Source organism: Alexandromys fortis, unplaced genomic scaffold (assembly GCF_014885135.2).
Source record: "Alexandromys fortis isolate MF-2015 unplaced genomic scaffold, M_Fortis_MF-2015_v1.1 scaffold_75, whole genome shotgun sequence".
In the NCBI taxonomy this organism is placed as follows: Eukaryota; Metazoa; Chordata; class Mammalia; order Rodentia; family Cricetidae; genus Alexandromys; species Alexandromys fortis.
Window position 1 is genome coordinate 5,004,802 of NW_026067956.1, and position 18,658 is coordinate 5,023,459.

Here is an 18,658-nt window from a genome sequence, read left to right on the forward strand (position 1 = left end):
TCTCCAGCCCTTGGTATTTTTTTTTTTCATTAAAACATAAATCCTGGGCTGGAGATGTAGCTCAGTTGGTCAAGGGCTTGCTTAGCATGCTGCCTAATTTTATGCTAACTTGGCACAGCTAAAGCCATCTGAGAGGGGAGAACCCCAATTGAGAAAATAAGACAGGGCAATAGGCAGGCCTGTAGGGCGTTTTGTTAATTAGTGATTCATGTGGAAGAGCCCAGCCCATTGTGTGCGGTGCCTCAGCTGGGCAGGTGGTCCTGGGTTCTGTCAGAAAGCAGGCTGAGCAAGCCATGATGAGCAAGCCAGGAAGCAGCACCCCTCCATGGCCTCTGCTTCAGCGCCTGCCTCCAGATTCCTGCCCTGTTTGAACTCCTGCCCTGACTTCCTTCAGTGATGGACTATGATGTGGAGGTGTAAACAAAACCCAATGTCTCTGCACAATTGGGCAGTCCTTGGGTAGCACAGAGGAGTTCTGGTGGGGATCCAGTGAAGACGGTGTACCAGAAACCAGAGCCCTTGATCCAGACCAACCACTCGGCCGGGCGGTGGTGGCGCACGCCTTTAATCCCAGCACTCGGGAGGCAGAGGCAGGCGGATCTCTGAGTTCGTAGACCAGCCTGGTCTACAAGAGCGAGTTCCAGGACAGGCTCCAAAACCACAGAGAAACCCTGTCTCGAAAAACCAAAAAAAAAAAAAAAAAAAAAAAAAAAAAAAAAAAAAAAAAAAAAAAAAAAAAAAAAAAAAAAAAACCAGACCAACCACTCGTTGCTATGAACATTTGCTTCTAAAGCTGATTGGACAAAAGGGTGTATCATGTGGCATACTGCTTCCGATGCCACCAGGACAAATGAGGAGGTATTGGAGAGGCAGGAAAGGAGGAGAGGCCAAGAGTTTTTTTCTGTTGTTTTGTTTTAATTTCTTGGGATGTTTTGTGCCTATTTTTTTGTTTATTTTATTTTGGTTTGATTTTTAAAAAGTTTTTCCTTTGGGGGTACTGCAGGAGTAAGGGGAGGCAATAGGGGAACTGGAAGGTGAGTGGAATTATGGTGCATGAAATTCCCAAAGAATCAATAAAGAAATTATGTTAACATAAACAAATCTATAAAGAGATTAATTGGGCAAAGTCTCAAATAAGCAGCTTAGCTGCCATACTTCCCAGGCCCTAAAGTACGAGGCAGTGCATGCCCGGCATAGGTGGACAAGGGCACCACCCTCCTCCACCCACTCTTTAATTGGAGACTGCATCTTCTTCATGAAGCACATCTGGACATCCCTGCATATCGCGTATGTAATTCATTTCTCACCTTTGCTTCACTGTAGGAAGCAATCACACCCATTAGTTAATCCTAAGAAGTTAATAGTCTAGGCAACCCAATATAGTATGCTTCCTGGATGAACTTCCTTCAAGACTTGTTTTATTACAAGGGCTTGGCTGTGGTGGTAAAGTGTGTGCCTAACACCCTGAGTTCCAATAAAAAAAAAAAAACTCTCAAACTAAAACTGGTAGATGTGCAATGCTGAGAATGGAAAGTTAGAAGAGTTAAAAGAAAAAAAAAATCAAAACAGTCTGGGTATTGGGAATGTGTATCTGTGGGTTGAGCTACTCCAGAGGCTGGGGCAGAAGGACTTTTGAGCTGAGACCAGTTGGATGACATAGTAAGACCCTGTCTCAGTGGAGAAAGAAGGGGAAGGATGGAGAGAGCATGACTCTGACCAGAGAGAATCTGGACGACAAACTTGGGTTCAGTCTCCTAAAGATTCTCCTGGGTGTGTATTAACATCTGGAACGTTACTATCCTCTGGCCCTTGTCATCTGCTTCCCACTGTGCAGCTGCAGGTCTCCGTGTTATGTGAAATCTACCTGTGGATGGTGTGAAGGATCTTTCACTTCTGAGAAATGTGTGCGCGCAGCAGGGGCCGGGTGGTAACGATGACCCTTGACTTGTGAAGCCAGTTTCTTCGGATGTTTATGTGCTGTGGAGCAAGCAGACTGCGCTGTAAAGTATTTAGAGGGTCTCTTGTCAACTCTGAGAGAGTCTCCAGTACACCCATCATGCTGCAAAGTTAGGTCCTGGTTTCATCCCTTCCCCCTGAACCCTTACCTTGTCCATGTCTCCAAGCTGTTGTCTCTGTCACTTAAGTGGCCCTGAGGAGCATTCAATAGTAATTTTTCTCACCCACTTTTCCAGTGACACAGAAGCCTTCTGAGGCCACACATGGAATCCTAGATTTGTGTTGCTTAAAGGGGTCTTTAAAAAAAAAATCCTGTTTATGAACAGGGAAACTGAGGCACACAAGGGTTAGAGGACCAATGGACTAGGTCAAATTTCACTTAAATGGCTCCATCCAGCAAGGTGTGATAGGACGTAGTTAATTAGATCCTTCCTGCAGGCGTGGTAGAACTTAGGTAATTAGATCATCAGAAGGCTGAGGCGGAAAAGCTCCAGTTAGAGCCAGCTGGGCTACAGGGCAGGACTGTGCCTCCAAGACAATAGCAGCAGCAGCAGCAGCAGCAGCAGCAGCAGCAGCAGCAGCAGCAACAACAACATGGTTTTCCTACTCCAACCGTGAGTCTCACACAGATCACTAGAGATGCTCCCAAGGACATGAAAGGTCTGAAAATCTCAGAGCGGAGGCATTGTGCACTAAAAATTACCCATGTGTCTTCTTTAATTTTCTATTGCCATGAGAAAACACCCTGACCAAGGTAACACATAGAAGGAAGCATTTAATTGGGGTTCTTGGTCCATGGCCAGCATGTGCTGTTAGGCGTGGTGCTGGAGCAGGAGCTGAGCGCTTGTATGATCCACACGAGACAGAGAGAAGACAACACATTGGGAATGGCCTTGACTTCTGAAACCTTAAAGCCAGCCTCCAGTGACACATCCCAAACAGGGTCATCCTAATCCTTCCCAAACAGTTCTACCATTGGGGACCAAGCATTCAAACGTACAAGCCCAGGGGGCCACTCTCGTTCAAACCACCAGACTCAATAACTTCTGACCACGTGGGTCTCATTATACGTGATTAGCCTTTAATTCCATCCCTTGGCTTGTTGCTTATATACTGTTCTGTTGTTTATATTTTCCTGCTTGGACCATGCAGTTGAGTGACAGCAGTTACTTGTACTTTTGTTGTTGTTTGAGACAGGGTTTCTCAGTCTAGTTATTGACCTGTAACTCTCTCTGTAGACCAGGCTAGACTCAAACTAAGGGATCTGACTGTCTCTGCTTCTGGTTTGCTGGGATCACAGGATATGTGCCAGAATGCGTGGCCTGACAGCAGTTAGTTTTAATACTTTGCTTTTTCTAGAACATTCTCAAGGATCCTCACATTTTCAAATGTAATCTGCACGTCCTGTGTCACAGCCCCCACATGTGTCTTTGTTGATGAAGCCTTTTGCTTAAGCCTTTTCCATTAAAATTTCTTCCTTTGCTCCTCATTTCTTGTCTGTGGCCCTGTGTTACGACTGCAAGTGAATTGACCTTTGACATCTCTTGGTTGTGTTTTTGTTGAGTGGGATTTCATTAGAACTGGAAGCAGTTAGCAGTTTTCTCCCATGTGCCCCTGAGTGCCCAGGGCAAGCCAGAGCTGTCTCCATTAATTCACTTCCTGCCCAGGGATCTCACCACAGATCCTTGTGTTCCTTGTTAATAGTGACATCTGCTGGCCGCAGGTTAACAAGACAGTACGGTGGTAACTTGTGGCTGTGCTGACTTTGTTCTAATACAGTACAACAGTTGCCTCTTGTGGCCTCATCCACTACTTTCTTTGGAGCCTTCTTCCTCAGTAGCCCTCTCCCAGATTGCCCACACCCAGCTGGCACCTTGGCTCCAGAAAGTTCAAGCTGGTCCTGCTGGCTGTGGGCATTGCCCTCCCGCCCCTAGCCTCTTCCTAGGCAGTAGGGAAAGCTGCTGGTAGCAGCCTGATGGGAAGAAGTGAATTTGACCCCCCTGGGGTTGTGCCCTCAGCCACAGTGAGCCTGATCTGGCTGGGATTCTGGGGTTAGAAGGCGGGTGATTGACTGTCTCCCTGGGCAGCAGGTGGCAGGGTATTTTTAGCTTTAGGAGTCTTTAGGGAAAGGCCAGGGTGAGGGTAGAAGGGCAGTGAGATCCATGGACACTGGTTCTTCCAAGACCTGAGTTCAAAAATCTCCAGAGACTGGGCCTTTCCCCAGCACCTCACAGGCTCTTGGGTTCTGGGTACAGGCTGCCCACTGTGAAAGCCACACGCTCATCCAGTCATTGGCCGTTTCCATGTCTTAGGCAGTTAGTAAATGGGGGAGGGAAAGTGGCGGCTTTGGGATACCAACCTGGCAGGCATCCAAGGAAAGACTGACCGTGGACAGTGCCCAGGCACAGACCTGTTCCTCTTCAGAGCTTCTGTTCACGGTACTTCCCAGCCCTCAGTAATCCCATGAACCCCAAGAACGACGATCTTATTCTAGCTATCAAAGAATGAGAAAATGAAAGCTGAGAGGCCTGACTGATAACATGGGTGTGGGAGGTGGATCTGAAGCACCACGGCCACAGGGCTAGGGCCTGGCAGTGTGCTCAGTGGGACCGGTTTGGAACTGTCTGCCAGTGAGACCCTGCAAGAGGCCTGGTTCGCTGGTTCTAAGCCTTCTCCAGAATGGTTGGTCCAGTGCTTGGCATGTGCTCCCGGGAGGATGGGCACAGCAAACCCCTCACTGCGCTGGGCTTTCCCATTGCAGCTCATGCGGTCATTTGGCCTTCACTCAGCCCACAGAATAGGCCCTGAACTCCATCATCACTGTCTTCCTGTGAGGGGGAAACTCAGAACAGCTGTAAGGGGAGGGGTCCGTGGCTCCCTGATCCAGTCAGCAGAGGACCAGGAACAGCCCTAAGTTTGGAGGAGAGAATCCCTATCTGGGAGAGCCTTCTTCCCTGGCCCTGGATCCTCTGAGTGCTCCCAGCTGGGAGCCCCCCAAATAACCGTATCTGAAGATCCACAGGCCACACTGATCATGAAAGCTGGCAATGATGGGACCAAGAAGGCCACCCATCTCCCAAAGACTATAGTGCTCTGGCCCAAGGGAGCCACCTTCACCATCACTTCCGTGGGCACCAAGAGACATGCTGTGCCCAGGCAGGAGGCTCCCATTCCTGTTGTGCAGCCCTGAAGCACAGACACCAGCAAGGCTGAGGAGTTCCTGGTGCCTTACCAGGTACTCACAGTTGGCTCAGAATCCCAGTGTGCAACACAGGCAGGTGGAGTTATTTGTCAAATTAAGTGATTACATCAAGAACTGAAACCCAACACTCAAAAATAATCTGGAGAGGCTCCTGCGGACCTTGAAGGTTTCAGACACTGACTCGACACCCTCCCTCTCAGAAGAAGTGGATGAGGCCAGCGACGAGGTGAAGGTGAAGGCAGCTCTCAAGGGAATTCTGGGTGACAGTCAGCTTATCCTGGCAGACTGCCACCTGTTGGCAAAATGCCACATGGTGTAGGCAGTGCTTCGAAAACACGGGGCCTTATGCTGGAAGACTTTCCTCTTCCTGTTCAGATAAAAGAGAGATAGAGGTGGCCCATGATCAAGGGTTGAAGGCCCCCACCCCGAAGAGTCTCAGTGACTACCTTGCTTACTTTGGGTTCTCCACAAAGTACCTGGGTGGCTTCTCCATTTTTAACTGAGGGATATACTCTGACATGACCAATGGGTAAGGACCTTGGGCTCTTGTGCCCAGCTAGGAAGCTGATATTGGGGTAAAATATAGGGGTGAGAAGATTTTTACCATGGAATAAGGTCAGTAGACAATGCATTTCAGTACCATGGAATGAAAGCATGCTGGGTTTGCAGGGCAAGGACAGAAGTTGCTAGAACTATGGGTGGAAAGGTAGCACCTCAGAGAAGGGCACGTTAGAGAGCAGAAGACCCTGTGTCGGGCTGCTGAGATGGTCGGCTGTTAAGAACACGTGCAGCTTCAGTTAAGCATGGCTGCTTTTCTCTATGTGTGCTGGGGATGCATGCTTAGGATCCTCCTTCTTCTGGGACAGACTTTACCCACTGAGCCATCTTGCCAGCCTTCAGTGTTAGCTTCTTAAGAAGTCCGTCCTTGATTCAGGCGAGTGGGACTTCCTCAGCTGGAGAAGTGTCCAGTCCAGGAACCCCACTAACAGGCCCTTGAACCTGGAAACTGAAGTGGAAGCCCCTGAGGAGAGCGAGTGCAAGACAGGCAGTCACCTTCAACCACTTGGGTAGAGCATTGGTGATTGGTGGTGAAGGCATCAAAATACAAGAGCCAGGTCCGGGGCTGCAGCTCAATGGTTGGCAAGCGCTTGCTTAGCAACAAAGCAAAGCAAAACAAAACCCATATTCTTTTCCTGCCAACGTCAGCCCCTTGTGCTGCATCCCTCATCTAGAAAGTGCTGCCAGTTCTCCGGTCCAGTGTTCTGTTCCCATGGAGTCTCATGGTCATGATCAACACCGCATCATCTCCCCTAACTATCTTACAGTGACCATGACCATCCTCATATGGGAAGCTCTGATATGTCCTGCACTGAAGAAATCTGGTTTATGTCAGTCAACCCAGCATCTCCTAAGCTTCTGGGAACCTGAAACCTGCTTCCCAAGTCACTTCACGTCGGTCAGCACTGCTATGTCACGGGTTTCACGGAACCAGGCCACTGCCACCTCAGGATGGTGTCAGCTGCTTTGACTTGGGGCTGCACTCTGCCCCAGCTGGCATGGAACTTGAGCCCATCTCCTCCCGAGCCAGCCCAGTCTGGCCCACGTGCTCAGCCTGTGTCCCCTCCACAGTGGCTGCCATTCAGTTTCCACTCATGAATCCCTCAGATGCTCCCATCACAGCCATCCTCACTGTCATTCCAGGACGACATGCTGAAGCCATGCTCACCTTCCAGCCGAGACCCTCACAACAGTGACTCCTCGCTCCCTGCAAAGCCAAATGACTGACAAAAACTTGAGTGATGGGGAGAGCCTGACATGTTGTAGGGCCACAGCCTAGCTGGAGTTTCTCTTGGGACACCTGCAGCTGACTATATAGCTTAGTATCCCATGACTAACAGACATAGCCAGACCTAATACCTGACAGATACCTTTAGAACATACTAGCAAAATCTTTGTATCAGTGTTGTCAGACACAATGCAAGGCCTATAGCAGTTTCCGTAGCTGGCTATAACCCATCAACTTGATGTATCCATCAGTATGTTTGAAAACCGCCCTGATTAATAGCTGTGTTCTTTTATCATAAAAAGTTCATGAAATTGATACCTTCCTGGAGCATAGTATTTTTGGAGATTGAAATCTATGTTCTTGCCCCTCGTCATTCATATTTTAGCTCCAAAATAAACCATGTCTTTTATTCCTTTGAGGTGAGAGCTGTTTCTTCAATTTTTTTCTTTTTCTTTTATCTTTCATTCTTTCCTGTTTTTTTTTTTTTATTGATGCTGGTGATGCTGACCTGTCTACATGGTTAAGTGATTTCTGCATTTTTCCCAATAATTTTGTTACAGGGCAAAAGAGTGCACAGGTTTCCCCATCTTGTGTTTTTGCTGAGACCACTTAGGTTCCAAAATTTTATCTCCTTGATGGAGAAACCCATGGAAAACTACCCACCTCTATTCTAGGAACCTGAGGTCAAGATGCCCCAGCTAACATAGCTTCTGTTAAACTGCTTGCTTGTCCAGACTGCCCCTTCGAGTGACTGTTTATCTTAGTATCTGTTAAACTATTGCAGCTACAGGGCGAGATACCAGGGTATGGTCTTGCCTTTTAAAATCCTTTACCCTAAACACTTGACATTATACTTGGGTCCTGAATACCTGGGTGTAGTTCCAGACAGTTGGAATAAAGATTTCCAACTGGCTATAAACTGTGTCTGAGTGGTCATGTCATGTGGGCTCCCCTTAAACATTTGTTTTTTACTTGTTTGTTTGTTTTTCACATAGGCCTAATGTAGCCCAGGCTAGTCTCAAATTTTCACCACATAATTTAAGCATCCAATGATGAAGCTAACCTGCAGCAGTGATTGCTAGAATATTCTAGGGTGATTTTCTGTTCCTCTCCGTACTTTTACACTTATGAACTGAAATTCTCTTGTCAGGTGGAGCTGTCCCTTCCCTTTATGGACTTAGTCACTCAATTATTGACGAGCGTTGACTCAGAATCGAGTACAATATAGGCTTACTGCTTACACTGCCCCTAGAATTTTTCAGGCCTTCTATATCATCCTCTGGAGTTCAGTGTCATTGCTACAGAGAACCTTGCTGTCATTTTGATATTCACATATCTCTCTGTATGAAAAATGAAAGTGGAAAAGCAGAAAGAAAGCATGGTGTGAACTCTGTGGATGTGGCCAGGGCTTGTCATCTGAGGACAGTGCTGACCTTCTGCTGGTCAGCATCTCAGTCCTGGTGTGGGGCACACGTGCTTTCTGTCACACGTGAGAGCTAAGTCAGAGAGGTCCCCACAGCCTCTGCTCAGTTCACGAACTTCCTGTCAATCTCCAGTTCCTTATGTGTCTTCCCCCATTCTCATCGGGCAAGGCCACCAGAGAAGAAATAACAACATTCTGCTCAGCACAGGGGCAGCTGCTGCTGGAGAGAGATGAGAGGGCGGGCTGAGGTCATTCTCCCCCTACACTCTCCACTGCCTCTGGTTTTGATCGCACTTTGGTCCTGCCTGTGGCAAGTCCTGAGACCTTCTGATTTTAGAGCCTAAGTCCTGTGTCACGTGAAAGTGTGGACTCTGGAGACATGTCTCTGAAGCGCAAATGACGTGTGTGACCCACTCTGTGTCCTGTGCCCTGTCTCTAAACCAGAGTAGAAATTTCTTAAGTCTGGGCACATCAGAGGGGTTGATGCTGCCTCCCTTGGACTGGTGAGTGCTGGAGAGGAAACCTGTCAAGCTGCACAGACCGACACAGTGTTGACTCTGCCCTGTGAACTGTTTCCACATGCCATGGTTTCAATGTTCATCTCAAACCTGTGAGTCTCTCTTCTTCTTTTTGGCTTTTATGAATTTTTTTTTCATTTTTTTCTTCCATTCTTCTTTTCTTTCCCTTCTTTTAATTCCCCTGTTGCCCGCCTGTTGAGGTTTGGGGAGCCCATACAATCAAATGTGTGTATACACGTCACTACTTAGGCTAATAACTCAATAGCCTCCTCTCTTTGGCTTCCTTGAAGACACCCCACACTACCCCAAATTAGTTTTAGCATCAATAACCATGTGTTTGTCCTGCGGCCTCAGAATTGGATTTGGTTATCTACATGCCCATCACAAAGGGCCAGAGGTGGACCTGCAGGGGAGTGACCCTGAGGTCTTCCCAAAGCTGCTTAGTCATCCCTGCCTCAAAGGAAAGCAGGCCCAGGTTGAGGCCACACACTTGTGTAAGAGCCTTGTGACCCAGTTGTGACTGAGCAAACAGCCAACAGACTCTCTCCAGCAAATACCATCTGACTGCTCTGGAGGATTTGACCCCACCCTGTCTAACAGGAGGGAGTTGTGGTGTGCCCGTTCCTGTGCCTGGGTTGTGGAAGGAAGACAGAAAGAATAGGGGATTTAAGAGGTCTGAGAAGGCAAAGATCTGGTTTGCCTTTCAGGCTGACTGAGAGTCTAGAAACTTCGACTCAACTGATAAACTAAAATATCCCTAACGATACCCTAGACAAAGATGCTAACAATGAAAAATGTCGGCTGCGCATCAAGTTTGAGGCCAGCCTGAGCTACATGAGACTCTGTTTAAAACAAAACAAAACAAACCCTCCGCTTCCACAGGGCTAAAGTATTTGTAACCTCAAGTTTTATGGGATTAACACTACTCTCATCCCCAGATCTTTTGATGTGCCTCATAATGTCACAATGCCAAGCCAGCAGGGGCGTTGTGACCAAGACTCACTGAAAGCTGTGTTGCTGGGTGGTGGTGTATTCCTTTAATCCCAGCAGAGGCAGAGGTGGAGGTGGGGGGGGGGGAGGATCTCTGTGAGTTCGAGGCCAGCCTGGTCTACAAGAGCTATTTCCAGGACAGGCTCCAAAGCTACAGAGAATCCCTCTTGGGAAAAAAAAAAAAAAAAAAGAAGAAGAAGCTGTGTCTACAAAGACTAATTGGCTGAATAGAACTGTTGTCATGTGGAGACCTTGGAATGTTGCAGTTCCAGGGCCTGATGATCTTGGGGTATCTTTACCCTCCTAAAGATACATTCATTGCCCTCCTCTGTATCTGATCCAATATCTGCTGTCATAAATCCTTTAGCATGTATAAGCAAACCTTGCCTTAGTTTGCTGTTACTGTGATAAAAAATCATGACCAAAAGCAACTTCGAGAGGAAAGAGTTTATGGGTTACAAGTCTGTTGAGCCAAGGCAAGAATTTGAGGCAGGGGCTGAAGCAGAGACCATGAAGGAAGGCCACTTACTGCCTTACTTCCTGTAGCTTGCTCAGCCAGCTTTCTTATACAGCTCAGGTTAACCTGCCCTGGTGGAACTGCCCTCAGTGGGCTGGCTCCTCCCACATCAGTCACTGATGAAGAAAATGCCCACAGACCTGCCTACAATCTGGTGAAGACATCTCACTTGAGGTTCCTCTTCCCAGTTGACTCTAGCTTGTGTCAAGTTGAACAGAAAATTAACCCAGAGAGACTGCTTCTTTCCACAAGGCAAAAGGATAGAAACACTGTCAACAACTAAAGCCCATGGCAGAGTTCTCCACGCTGTGCTGCGACCCAACTTCCTGATGGGCCCACCAATATGTTTGAATAGTGCCTTGGCTTGCAACTGTTCTTATAAAAACTTTAAACTGCTACCACACTGGAACACGGACCTTGTGGTGTCCTTAATCTGTGTTCTTGGGCCATGGTCACTCATTTTTGGCTTCAGAAAAAGTCATCTTGTATCCCTTTTGAGTGAGATCAATATTTTTCACACTGGCATTCATTAACCAGAAAAAAAAAAAAGGTAAAGTGGCATACATAATTTTCCTGAATGTTTTAAACCTTATAGGGGTTGCATCCTACACGAAGTGACTGCATATTGCATGTAACCGTGCCTTTCATGTTCAGCTTTGCCCTGAGTGACTCCATTTTGCCACGGTGCCTGGCTCCATGTAGAGCGATAATGTGGATGAAGGAAGACTCTGTGTGGTACCATGTGCATAGGTACCACTTGTGAGGCACAGGCTGAGAAGTAACTTATTCTAGGAGTTAAGAAAGAACCTCTGTAAATTTATCAAAGTCATTTAGGAACATAGGTGCATATGGCATATCAGAAAGACCAGAACCAAGGATTTCCAGAACACACCTGACTGAGCAAGGGTGCAGCATCCCACGTGAGGGTCTGCTACGGTGTGATGGTGATGGTCCCTTGGACCTGTCAAATGACCATTTGCTGTGTGCATCAAGGGACAGAAGGATAGAGAACCCCCCACTGTCTCCGGGGCTCTAGCTCAGCTTGTCTCCACTGCTCATTGTCTGTCTGTCTGTCTGTCCATCTGCCCACTCACCCAGACCTCACCTCCCTCTGCAGAGTTGAAGTCCTGTCCCCTGCATCTATAGCTCTACTCTGTGACCTTGTGACCCTGTGACCCTGCAGCCCCACTCTGCCCTTTGAGGAACTCTCCAGCTGGGTCGCTGTAGCTGCCTCTGTCTCCAATTAGGCATCCTTGAAACCCTTACTCCCTCTGCAGTCACTCTGAAGCCTATAAACATATAGAGCATAATTCATTTGTGATGTGTGAGCTGGGGTTCAGCTCAAGGGTAGAGCCTAGCAAGTACAAGGCCCTGGGTTCCCTCCTCAACTCCAAACAAACAGAAGCCAAACAAACAAACACCATAAAATTAGAAAAGAAAAACCTGTGTTTGCCAAGAGTCAGCTCAGAAGGGAAGTCTGGAGTAAGGAAGGGGTAGATTGTAACCAAGGAAATCGATGCAGTTTGTGAACCCAGTTAGGTCTCAAAGAAACTCAGGACGAAGGACTGAGATGCCCATTTAACCTATCAAAGCAGTCTCTGGCCCCAGGTGCTCTCAGCATCTCAAGTACCTGTTACAGAGTCCTGGCTGTTCTCAGCACTCCTCAACTCCACCCCCATCACCACCACCACCCGGTGCCCTACCCTAAATTTCTCCAGCACCTGAGCAAACTTTGTTTCCTTTCCCCAGCTTCTCTTTCCGACCTAACAGCCATTTTGGCCCCAGGCTGTCTTGGCTCCACTCCTTGATCCTCAGGGCCTGCTTGCCATCTCTTCTCTCTCTCTCTCTCTCTCTCTCTCTCTCTCTCTCTCTCTCTCTCTCTCTCTCTCTCTCTCTCTTTCTCGTTTTTCGAGACAGGGTTCCTCCATGACTTGGTATATTCTGCTGGCCCTGTTCAGTCTGGACTCTTCTAGATTCCTCTAGCTGTTCTCGCCCTCGTGTCCACAATAAAAACCTTCCCTTCAACCATACCTAGCCTTGGCTGCGTCATCATTTTCATTCAAAGTCTGACCCTGAAGAAAGACCTAAACATCTCTATGTTGCTGGCATAGTGTGCTCATGCCTGTTTACATTCTAAGGCTTGCTTAATTTTTAAAACATGTTGTGCATTATATCATTTGAAGAACATAACTTAGCCAGAGGGTCACCACATATACAGTTATTGTAACGTGTGAGTATCTTTCTCAAGAAACCCACACCTATAGCTTTGATGGGTACTATAATCTCTCTACCTTTCCTCTTCCCCTCCCTTCCTCCCTTCCCTCCCCCTCCCATTCCTTCTACATACGGAAATCTCTCTTCAATCTTAAAAGCTTTCCTTGCCTCATCCTAAAATTCTTGTCTGTGGTATAGTCCAGCTTTACTGTCCAAGGGGGGGGGGAGAAGACCTTGGGCTGGGGGTGGCAGTGTTGAGCTGTCTCTGTTGTCCCTGAGAGGAGCTACTCTGGAAGTGTAGGACACAGTCAGGGACACAAGGCTTCCCCCTTGAAGACCACAGCTGCTCCTTCTGACTGCTCGGGCACGCACCAGCACGCCCCAATTAACTTCACAGTTTTACTGACTTATCCCACCCCAGCCTGATTTTTCTCTAAAGCTTTATTTTTCCTGGCTTTGTATCCCAGGAGGCCAGTGACCAGTGGAGAGACTCATCAAAACTGTGAGTTGGAGAGGGGCCAGGCTGGAGGGATGCTCAGGGCCGGCCTGTCAGTTAGGTGTGTCTCCATCGGTTGGGTCTTTGCTGTCTACACACCCAGGGAAGTGGCAGCTCCATGCCCCACAGGTGCTTGTTAAAGGCATGATAACCCAGATTCACTATCACCTGTGAGGTTCCCCTCCTCCCCCTGGTACCTTGCATCCACACTTCCTTGGTCTCTTCTTAACTTCCAGCTTTGTCTATCTACAGTCCCTCCCCACAAATCTCAAGAAGTCATAGACATTAAAATAGAAATGCCTTTCCAAACATGGGGTCCCAGGTCTGTAATCCCAGAAATCGGGAGACTGGGACTCAAGGAACATGATTTGGAGGACAGCCCGAGACTTTCCGCATCCCTCACCATCCCTTGTGCTTATCCCTCATTCTGTAGATGCCTTGACCCAGGCACTCCCAGGATGCTGAGTCTTGTTTTTTTGCTTGTATATAGCTCATACTCCTCCACCGCAGGGAGGGGTTAACTCAGAACAAGAAACCCATTTCCAATGTGTGGATGTCCAGCTGTTAATAACACACACACAGGTTCCGTCTCACAATGTGGGCTACAAACGTGTCTGTAATACATACCACAGCACATCTGTCCCCCCATCCCTGGGCTGTAGAGAGAGAGTTGGAGAGAACGGCTGCTGTCACCAGGATCTTCAGATTGATCACCCAGAACTCCTGGTCCACAGGTAGCAGTGGTTCGCTGGTTGAGTTTTGTTTCTTGGCTCCTTTCCCTCCTTCCTCTGCCTTCTTCCTCCACTTCCTCTCTTTCCCTTCCTTCCTACATTCCTTTGATCCTTCCTTCTCTCTTTCTTGATTTATGTACTCTGACCCTCTTTTCCCAGGGTCTTTCTCTGTAGACTGTCCCTCTTCCCAGTGCTGTGCGGCCACCAGGCAAGGGGATTGTTTTTGTTTTTGCCACAAACAAAGCGCTCTCGCTATGTGCCTTTCATGAGAACTGAGATCTGATCTCTTCTGCTGTTATTCTTGATTCACATGGCAGCCCTGCTGCCCTGCAGCCCACAGTTCTCCTCACATGCCTGACTCCCAAACACTGGGGTTACAGAGAGGCCCCACTGTCTTCCTGCACCCCGGATCCACCCCTGATCTCTACACCTGCTACACCCCCATCCAGTGCTACAGATTGAGTCTGAAACCCTGTACATGCATTCGAGGCACTGAGCTGCGTCCCAAGCTTGATATGATTGAAAACATTGTTAGGAATATTTGCTCATCAATGTGCTAGACTTTGGTGGCTTCTCATGGAAAACCTTATCTTCTCTGAGGAGTGGATGGGGGTAGGGTGGGGGCAAGGTGGAGGGAGCAGGAATTGGGATTGGTATGTAAAATGAGAAAAGATAGTTTTAAAAAAACAAATTAATTAAAAATATTTGCTTATTTGGAGGGTGGGAGACACATGCTTACCTATATATAACATATGTAAATACATACATACACATAGATGTGTATACACACACACACACACACACATATATATATATATATATCCACATGCCACAGCACCTGTGTCGAGGACAAAGGACAATGTGTAGGAATCAGTTTTCTCTTTCCATCCTGTAGATTCTGGGGACCAAGCCCAGGCCATCAGGGTCAGCAGCAGGTGCCATTACCTGCTAAGCCATCTTCCAGGCCCCATCGTCTCAGCTTTAAGGAAAGACATGCTACAGAGAAGAAAAAGGGAGTACAAGTGGGGTCATTTTATTTTTTCACAACATAGGATGTAGGGCAGAGAAGGGCTCATCAGAGTTGGAGAGCAGGGAGAATTCTGGAAGGCTCCAGGGCCCTGGGGACGCCTGCAGCACTGTGGGAGCTGAAGCCCCTCCTGGTGACAGTGACACCTAGGTCCAGGTGACACTCAGATGCACTTTTGAAACCTCTTTTCATTTGTGAGCTTGGTTCTCAGGTATTGTCATCAACTGTCACCTTCGCACTTGGTACTGAGCTGTTACATGAAGCATTCTGAGGCTTTTTATGTTCCCGCTGGCTATGATTATTCGAAAACAAGCACTGGTTTGTTTTCAGTGTGGTGCCGACAGGAGTAAGTCCTGAGAAGAAAACATCCCGCCCAGGAGTAGAAGGATTTCGCGTGTGGTAAACTGAGCTGTAGTTTCTCAAGGATCACTTGGCCTTTCCTGCTCATAGAAGCAAGGATAAACTGTTCCCCCTGCTCAGGGGGTCTGGCTGGCCCTGACCCCTGTCCTGCTCCAGCCTGGAGTCCCAGGCTAAGGCATTTCAGCAGGATCTCAGCAAGTGCCGCAGGCTCTGCAGGGCTTCCTGTAGCCCCTGGCCCGTGAGAGCACTGCAGGCCCGGAGCTCCCAGCAACGGTCTTGGTACCTTTCCAGGCCCAGCCTGTTTCTGATTTCAAGCAATGGAAGAGCATCAGGCGCCTCCTGCTTGTTGGCCAGTACCAAGAAAGGGACGCCGGCCATGTTGGGGTCTTCCAGGACTTCCTGGAGCTCAGCCACTGCCTCAGGCAAGCGGGCTTCATCGGTGCTGTCTAGCACATACACAAGGATGTCAATGCCTTCCAGGTAGTCCTTCCAGGTAGCCCTGAGCTGCGGCTGTCCCCCGATGTCCCAGAGAATCAGTGACACACGTCCAGGAGATTCAAGGGGCTCCACATTGAAGCCCACAGTGGGTGAGGTCTCCACCAGAGGATTGCCTTTTAGTTTGTACAGGATCATGGTCTTGCCAGCAGAGTCGAGACCCATCATTATCACCTGGGCTTCTGCCTTGTGACCTCTGGAATTCACAGAGCCCATGGTGGCCTCTAATACATCCAACTGCAGAGAGCCTGGGGGCGCGCATCTGCTATTCTTTCTTCCTGAAGAAAGGCGAACCCATGCAGACGACACGCTGAGCATCTACCCTAGAACGAAAGAAGTCGTTTCAGGGAAGGCGTTCAGACCCAGGCCGGGCCTTTGAAAGGTCCAGGAAGTGAGGAAGTGTGAGTCTCTGATCTCTGGCGCCGCTGAAGGACTGTCGGAAGATACAGAACTCAGGTGTCCTTCCTAGGTAGTTAGAGCAGAGGCGAGAGGAAGCTGCTGTCAGACCCTGGTCAGTGGAGGAGGCAGAAACTGTTCTCAGTTTGCACCGTCTGAGGCCTTTGGCCCTTCTAGGTTCCTCCCTAGACCCAGAAGTGGCAGCACACTGCATTCCAGACAGAGTAGAGAAGCCGGGTCGCCGAGTGCTGACTTCTTGGAACTCCTCCCAGGCCCAGCACACTGGCCTCTCCAACATCTATTGACAAACTCTGCTGACTCAGGCGAATTTGAGTCCGAGCCAGGACGTTTTCCACACCATCTAAAAGGTCTCTAGAACACCCCACGTGGTTTTTAAGAAACCCTAGTCTTTAAGGCCTACGGACTGTCTACAGTTTAGGAAGAACTTGGGGGAGGGAAGAGGGAGGACACAGCACTCCTGGGAGTCCGCATTAAGGGCCCTTTTTCACTCCTGCGCGGGCAGGAGAGCAGGCCCTGAAGTTACCTCTGTGGTGAGCCTGGTCTGTGGCAGGTGTCCCTCCGCCAAGGCACTCCTCCGCCATCAAGCTGCTCTCTGCTGGTCGCCAGTCCCAAGAGTGAGGCCTGAAGGAAGTGTGGTAAACTGTTGCAATTTGTCCCTCTTCTGCTTCCTCTCTCAAGTGGTTAGGGCGGACATCCTCCCGTAGTGGGGATGTACCAGAGACGGTAGCTCTCCAGTGGTTGGTGGAGCCCAGACCAGCACCAGTTCTCATTTTTAGCAGCTGAGTCCCAAGGACTGTGGGGGATTGCGCAAGCGCAAGCGTAGCTGCTTTCTGTCGCTCTTTGCCTTGATTCCTATGGCGGACCTCCGTGGGAATTCTGAACACAGGGGCACGTGCATCGGTACTTTTCTGGTGACTGGAGAGTCTTTGATTTGCAAAACGGTGATGCTTGTAGCAATCAAAATGGAGTCACTTGTCAAGCCCTAACAAAAAAGGAAAAAAAATGAATTAATGAATAATAAATAAGTAAATAAAGGAGGGGATCTCATGCATACATAACTGATAAGAATATTCATAAAAGACTAGAACCACAACCTTACACACACAAACACGCGCACGCACACACACACGTGCACACACACATACACGCACACTCACATGCACACAGTGGTTATACAAATCGTGCCCAACAACCGTTTTATCTTGGACTAGCACAACCCTTTTGATTTTTCTTTGTAGCCTAAGTAGTTTCAAAATAGTTTTGTAATCCTCTTACATTGGGTGTGTGCATGTGTGCACATGTGTATGTGTGTGTATAATACAAGTATGTATGTATGGGTATATCCACATGCACAAACATGTGCAGGCATGTGGAGGTCATAGGTCAATGTCAGGCATCCTCTTCAGTTACTCACTGCGTTATTTCCTGAGACAAGGTCTCTCACTGAACCCCAAGGCCCTTGTATTTCTGTATACTTGAATCTCAGCCTTTCTTAAGTCAGCCCCTGTGAAGCTCACTGACTTGGGTGCATGAACCCACGTTGCAGTGCTCTGTTAGTCCCAAATAAAGAACATTAGATATCAGAGAATCCCTCTGTTTAGTCAGACAGAACCATATGTGTATTAAAATGTGCAGTGTGATTCTAAACAAAAAAAACTCTCCAAAAGTGTGTGTGTGTGTATGTGTGTATGTATGTGTGTGGTGTATACATGTTGGGCCTGTTGGCTGTATACGCCACACACACACACACACACACACACACACACACATATATGTCAAGGAAAATCTAAATAAGTGTTTATGCAGTGACACTATGGGAGGAAGGACTGTGGTGGTCTCACTTTATAGCAAGCTGCTCTTGATCTAGTCTCCTGAGGACCGGACCTACAGAAAAGCAGCGTTAGCCACTGGTGAGGGTGATGCTGCGGCGGATGCTTTGCCTCTCCCTGGGCTCCATCTCTCTGTGGTCCACCATTGTCAGGTGCCATTGCCTATGTGCAGGTTCTATGTGCTCACGCCTGAACACTTTACATGTGGACTTCTCTTCCACTTTGTCACGCCACTTTCCTTTTATTTAGTCCTTATGTTGATTTTATCTCAAGATCCTATGGGTGGGTAGTCCTGTGTAGAACAGGAGTTGGGCGGAGCCGGACTCAAAAGCTCTTTGCAGTTGGGCCTGTTGGCTGCATACCTTTCCTCATGGGAGGAGGGGGCAGAGAGGGTAAAGCTACCCTAGCTAAGGCTGCGCAATTCTTCCCTAATTGCAAGTGGCCTTGGGGTCTTGGGGGAGGGACTAGAGGATGTAGGTGGGGAAGGATAAAGGGAGGAGACTCCAACTACACAGCCATGGGAGAAGCTGCCATCCCTTTTGGGTGCAGACCTTCTAAAGTGTCTGGTTAAGGTTACCTACAGTCCTGCCTGTAAGCCTCCCCCATTGGCCTGATACAATGACTGGTTCCCAGTGAACTCTGGAGGAATCTCTCTGTGGTTTATCTCTGGGACCTGAGGGGGTGGGGACAATGTTAT

At 48.4% G+C, this 18,658-nt stretch overlaps 1 protein-coding gene across 3 annotated transcripts; it reads right to left on the minus strand.

Annotated features, from left to right (window-relative positions):
- Positions 1-14,726: 14,726 nt before the first annotated feature.
- On the minus strand, positions 14,727-17,153 carry Arl11 (ADP ribosylation factor like GTPase 11). Of its 3 annotated transcripts, none has more exons than XM_050152229.1 (2): positions 16,656-17,153; positions 14,727-16,180 (listed from the first exon to the last, which is right to left on the minus strand). In XM_050152229.1, exon 2 carries the CDS (start codon positions 16,031-16,033, stop codon positions 15,401-15,403), a length of 633 nt encoding a protein of 210 aa, XP_050008186.1. In that variant the 5' UTR covers positions 16,034-16,180; positions 16,656-17,153; the 3' UTR covers positions 14,727-15,400. The 3 variants fall into 3 exon arrangements, with proteins under 3 accessions (XP_050008186.1, XP_050008187.1, XP_050008185.1); XM_050152230.1 differs by having other exon boundaries at positions 14,727-16,223; XM_050152228.1 differs by having other exon boundaries at positions 14,727-16,038; positions 16,656-17,152.
- Between the last annotated feature and the right edge of the window lie 1,505 nt (positions 17,154-18,658).

Bases quoted from the DNA above. Each gene is read 5' to 3' on its own strand.
- Arl11 (XM_050152229.1), bottom strand. From the start codon at position 16,033: ATGCTCAGCGTGTCGTCTGCATGGGTTCGCCTTTCTTCAGGAAGAAAG.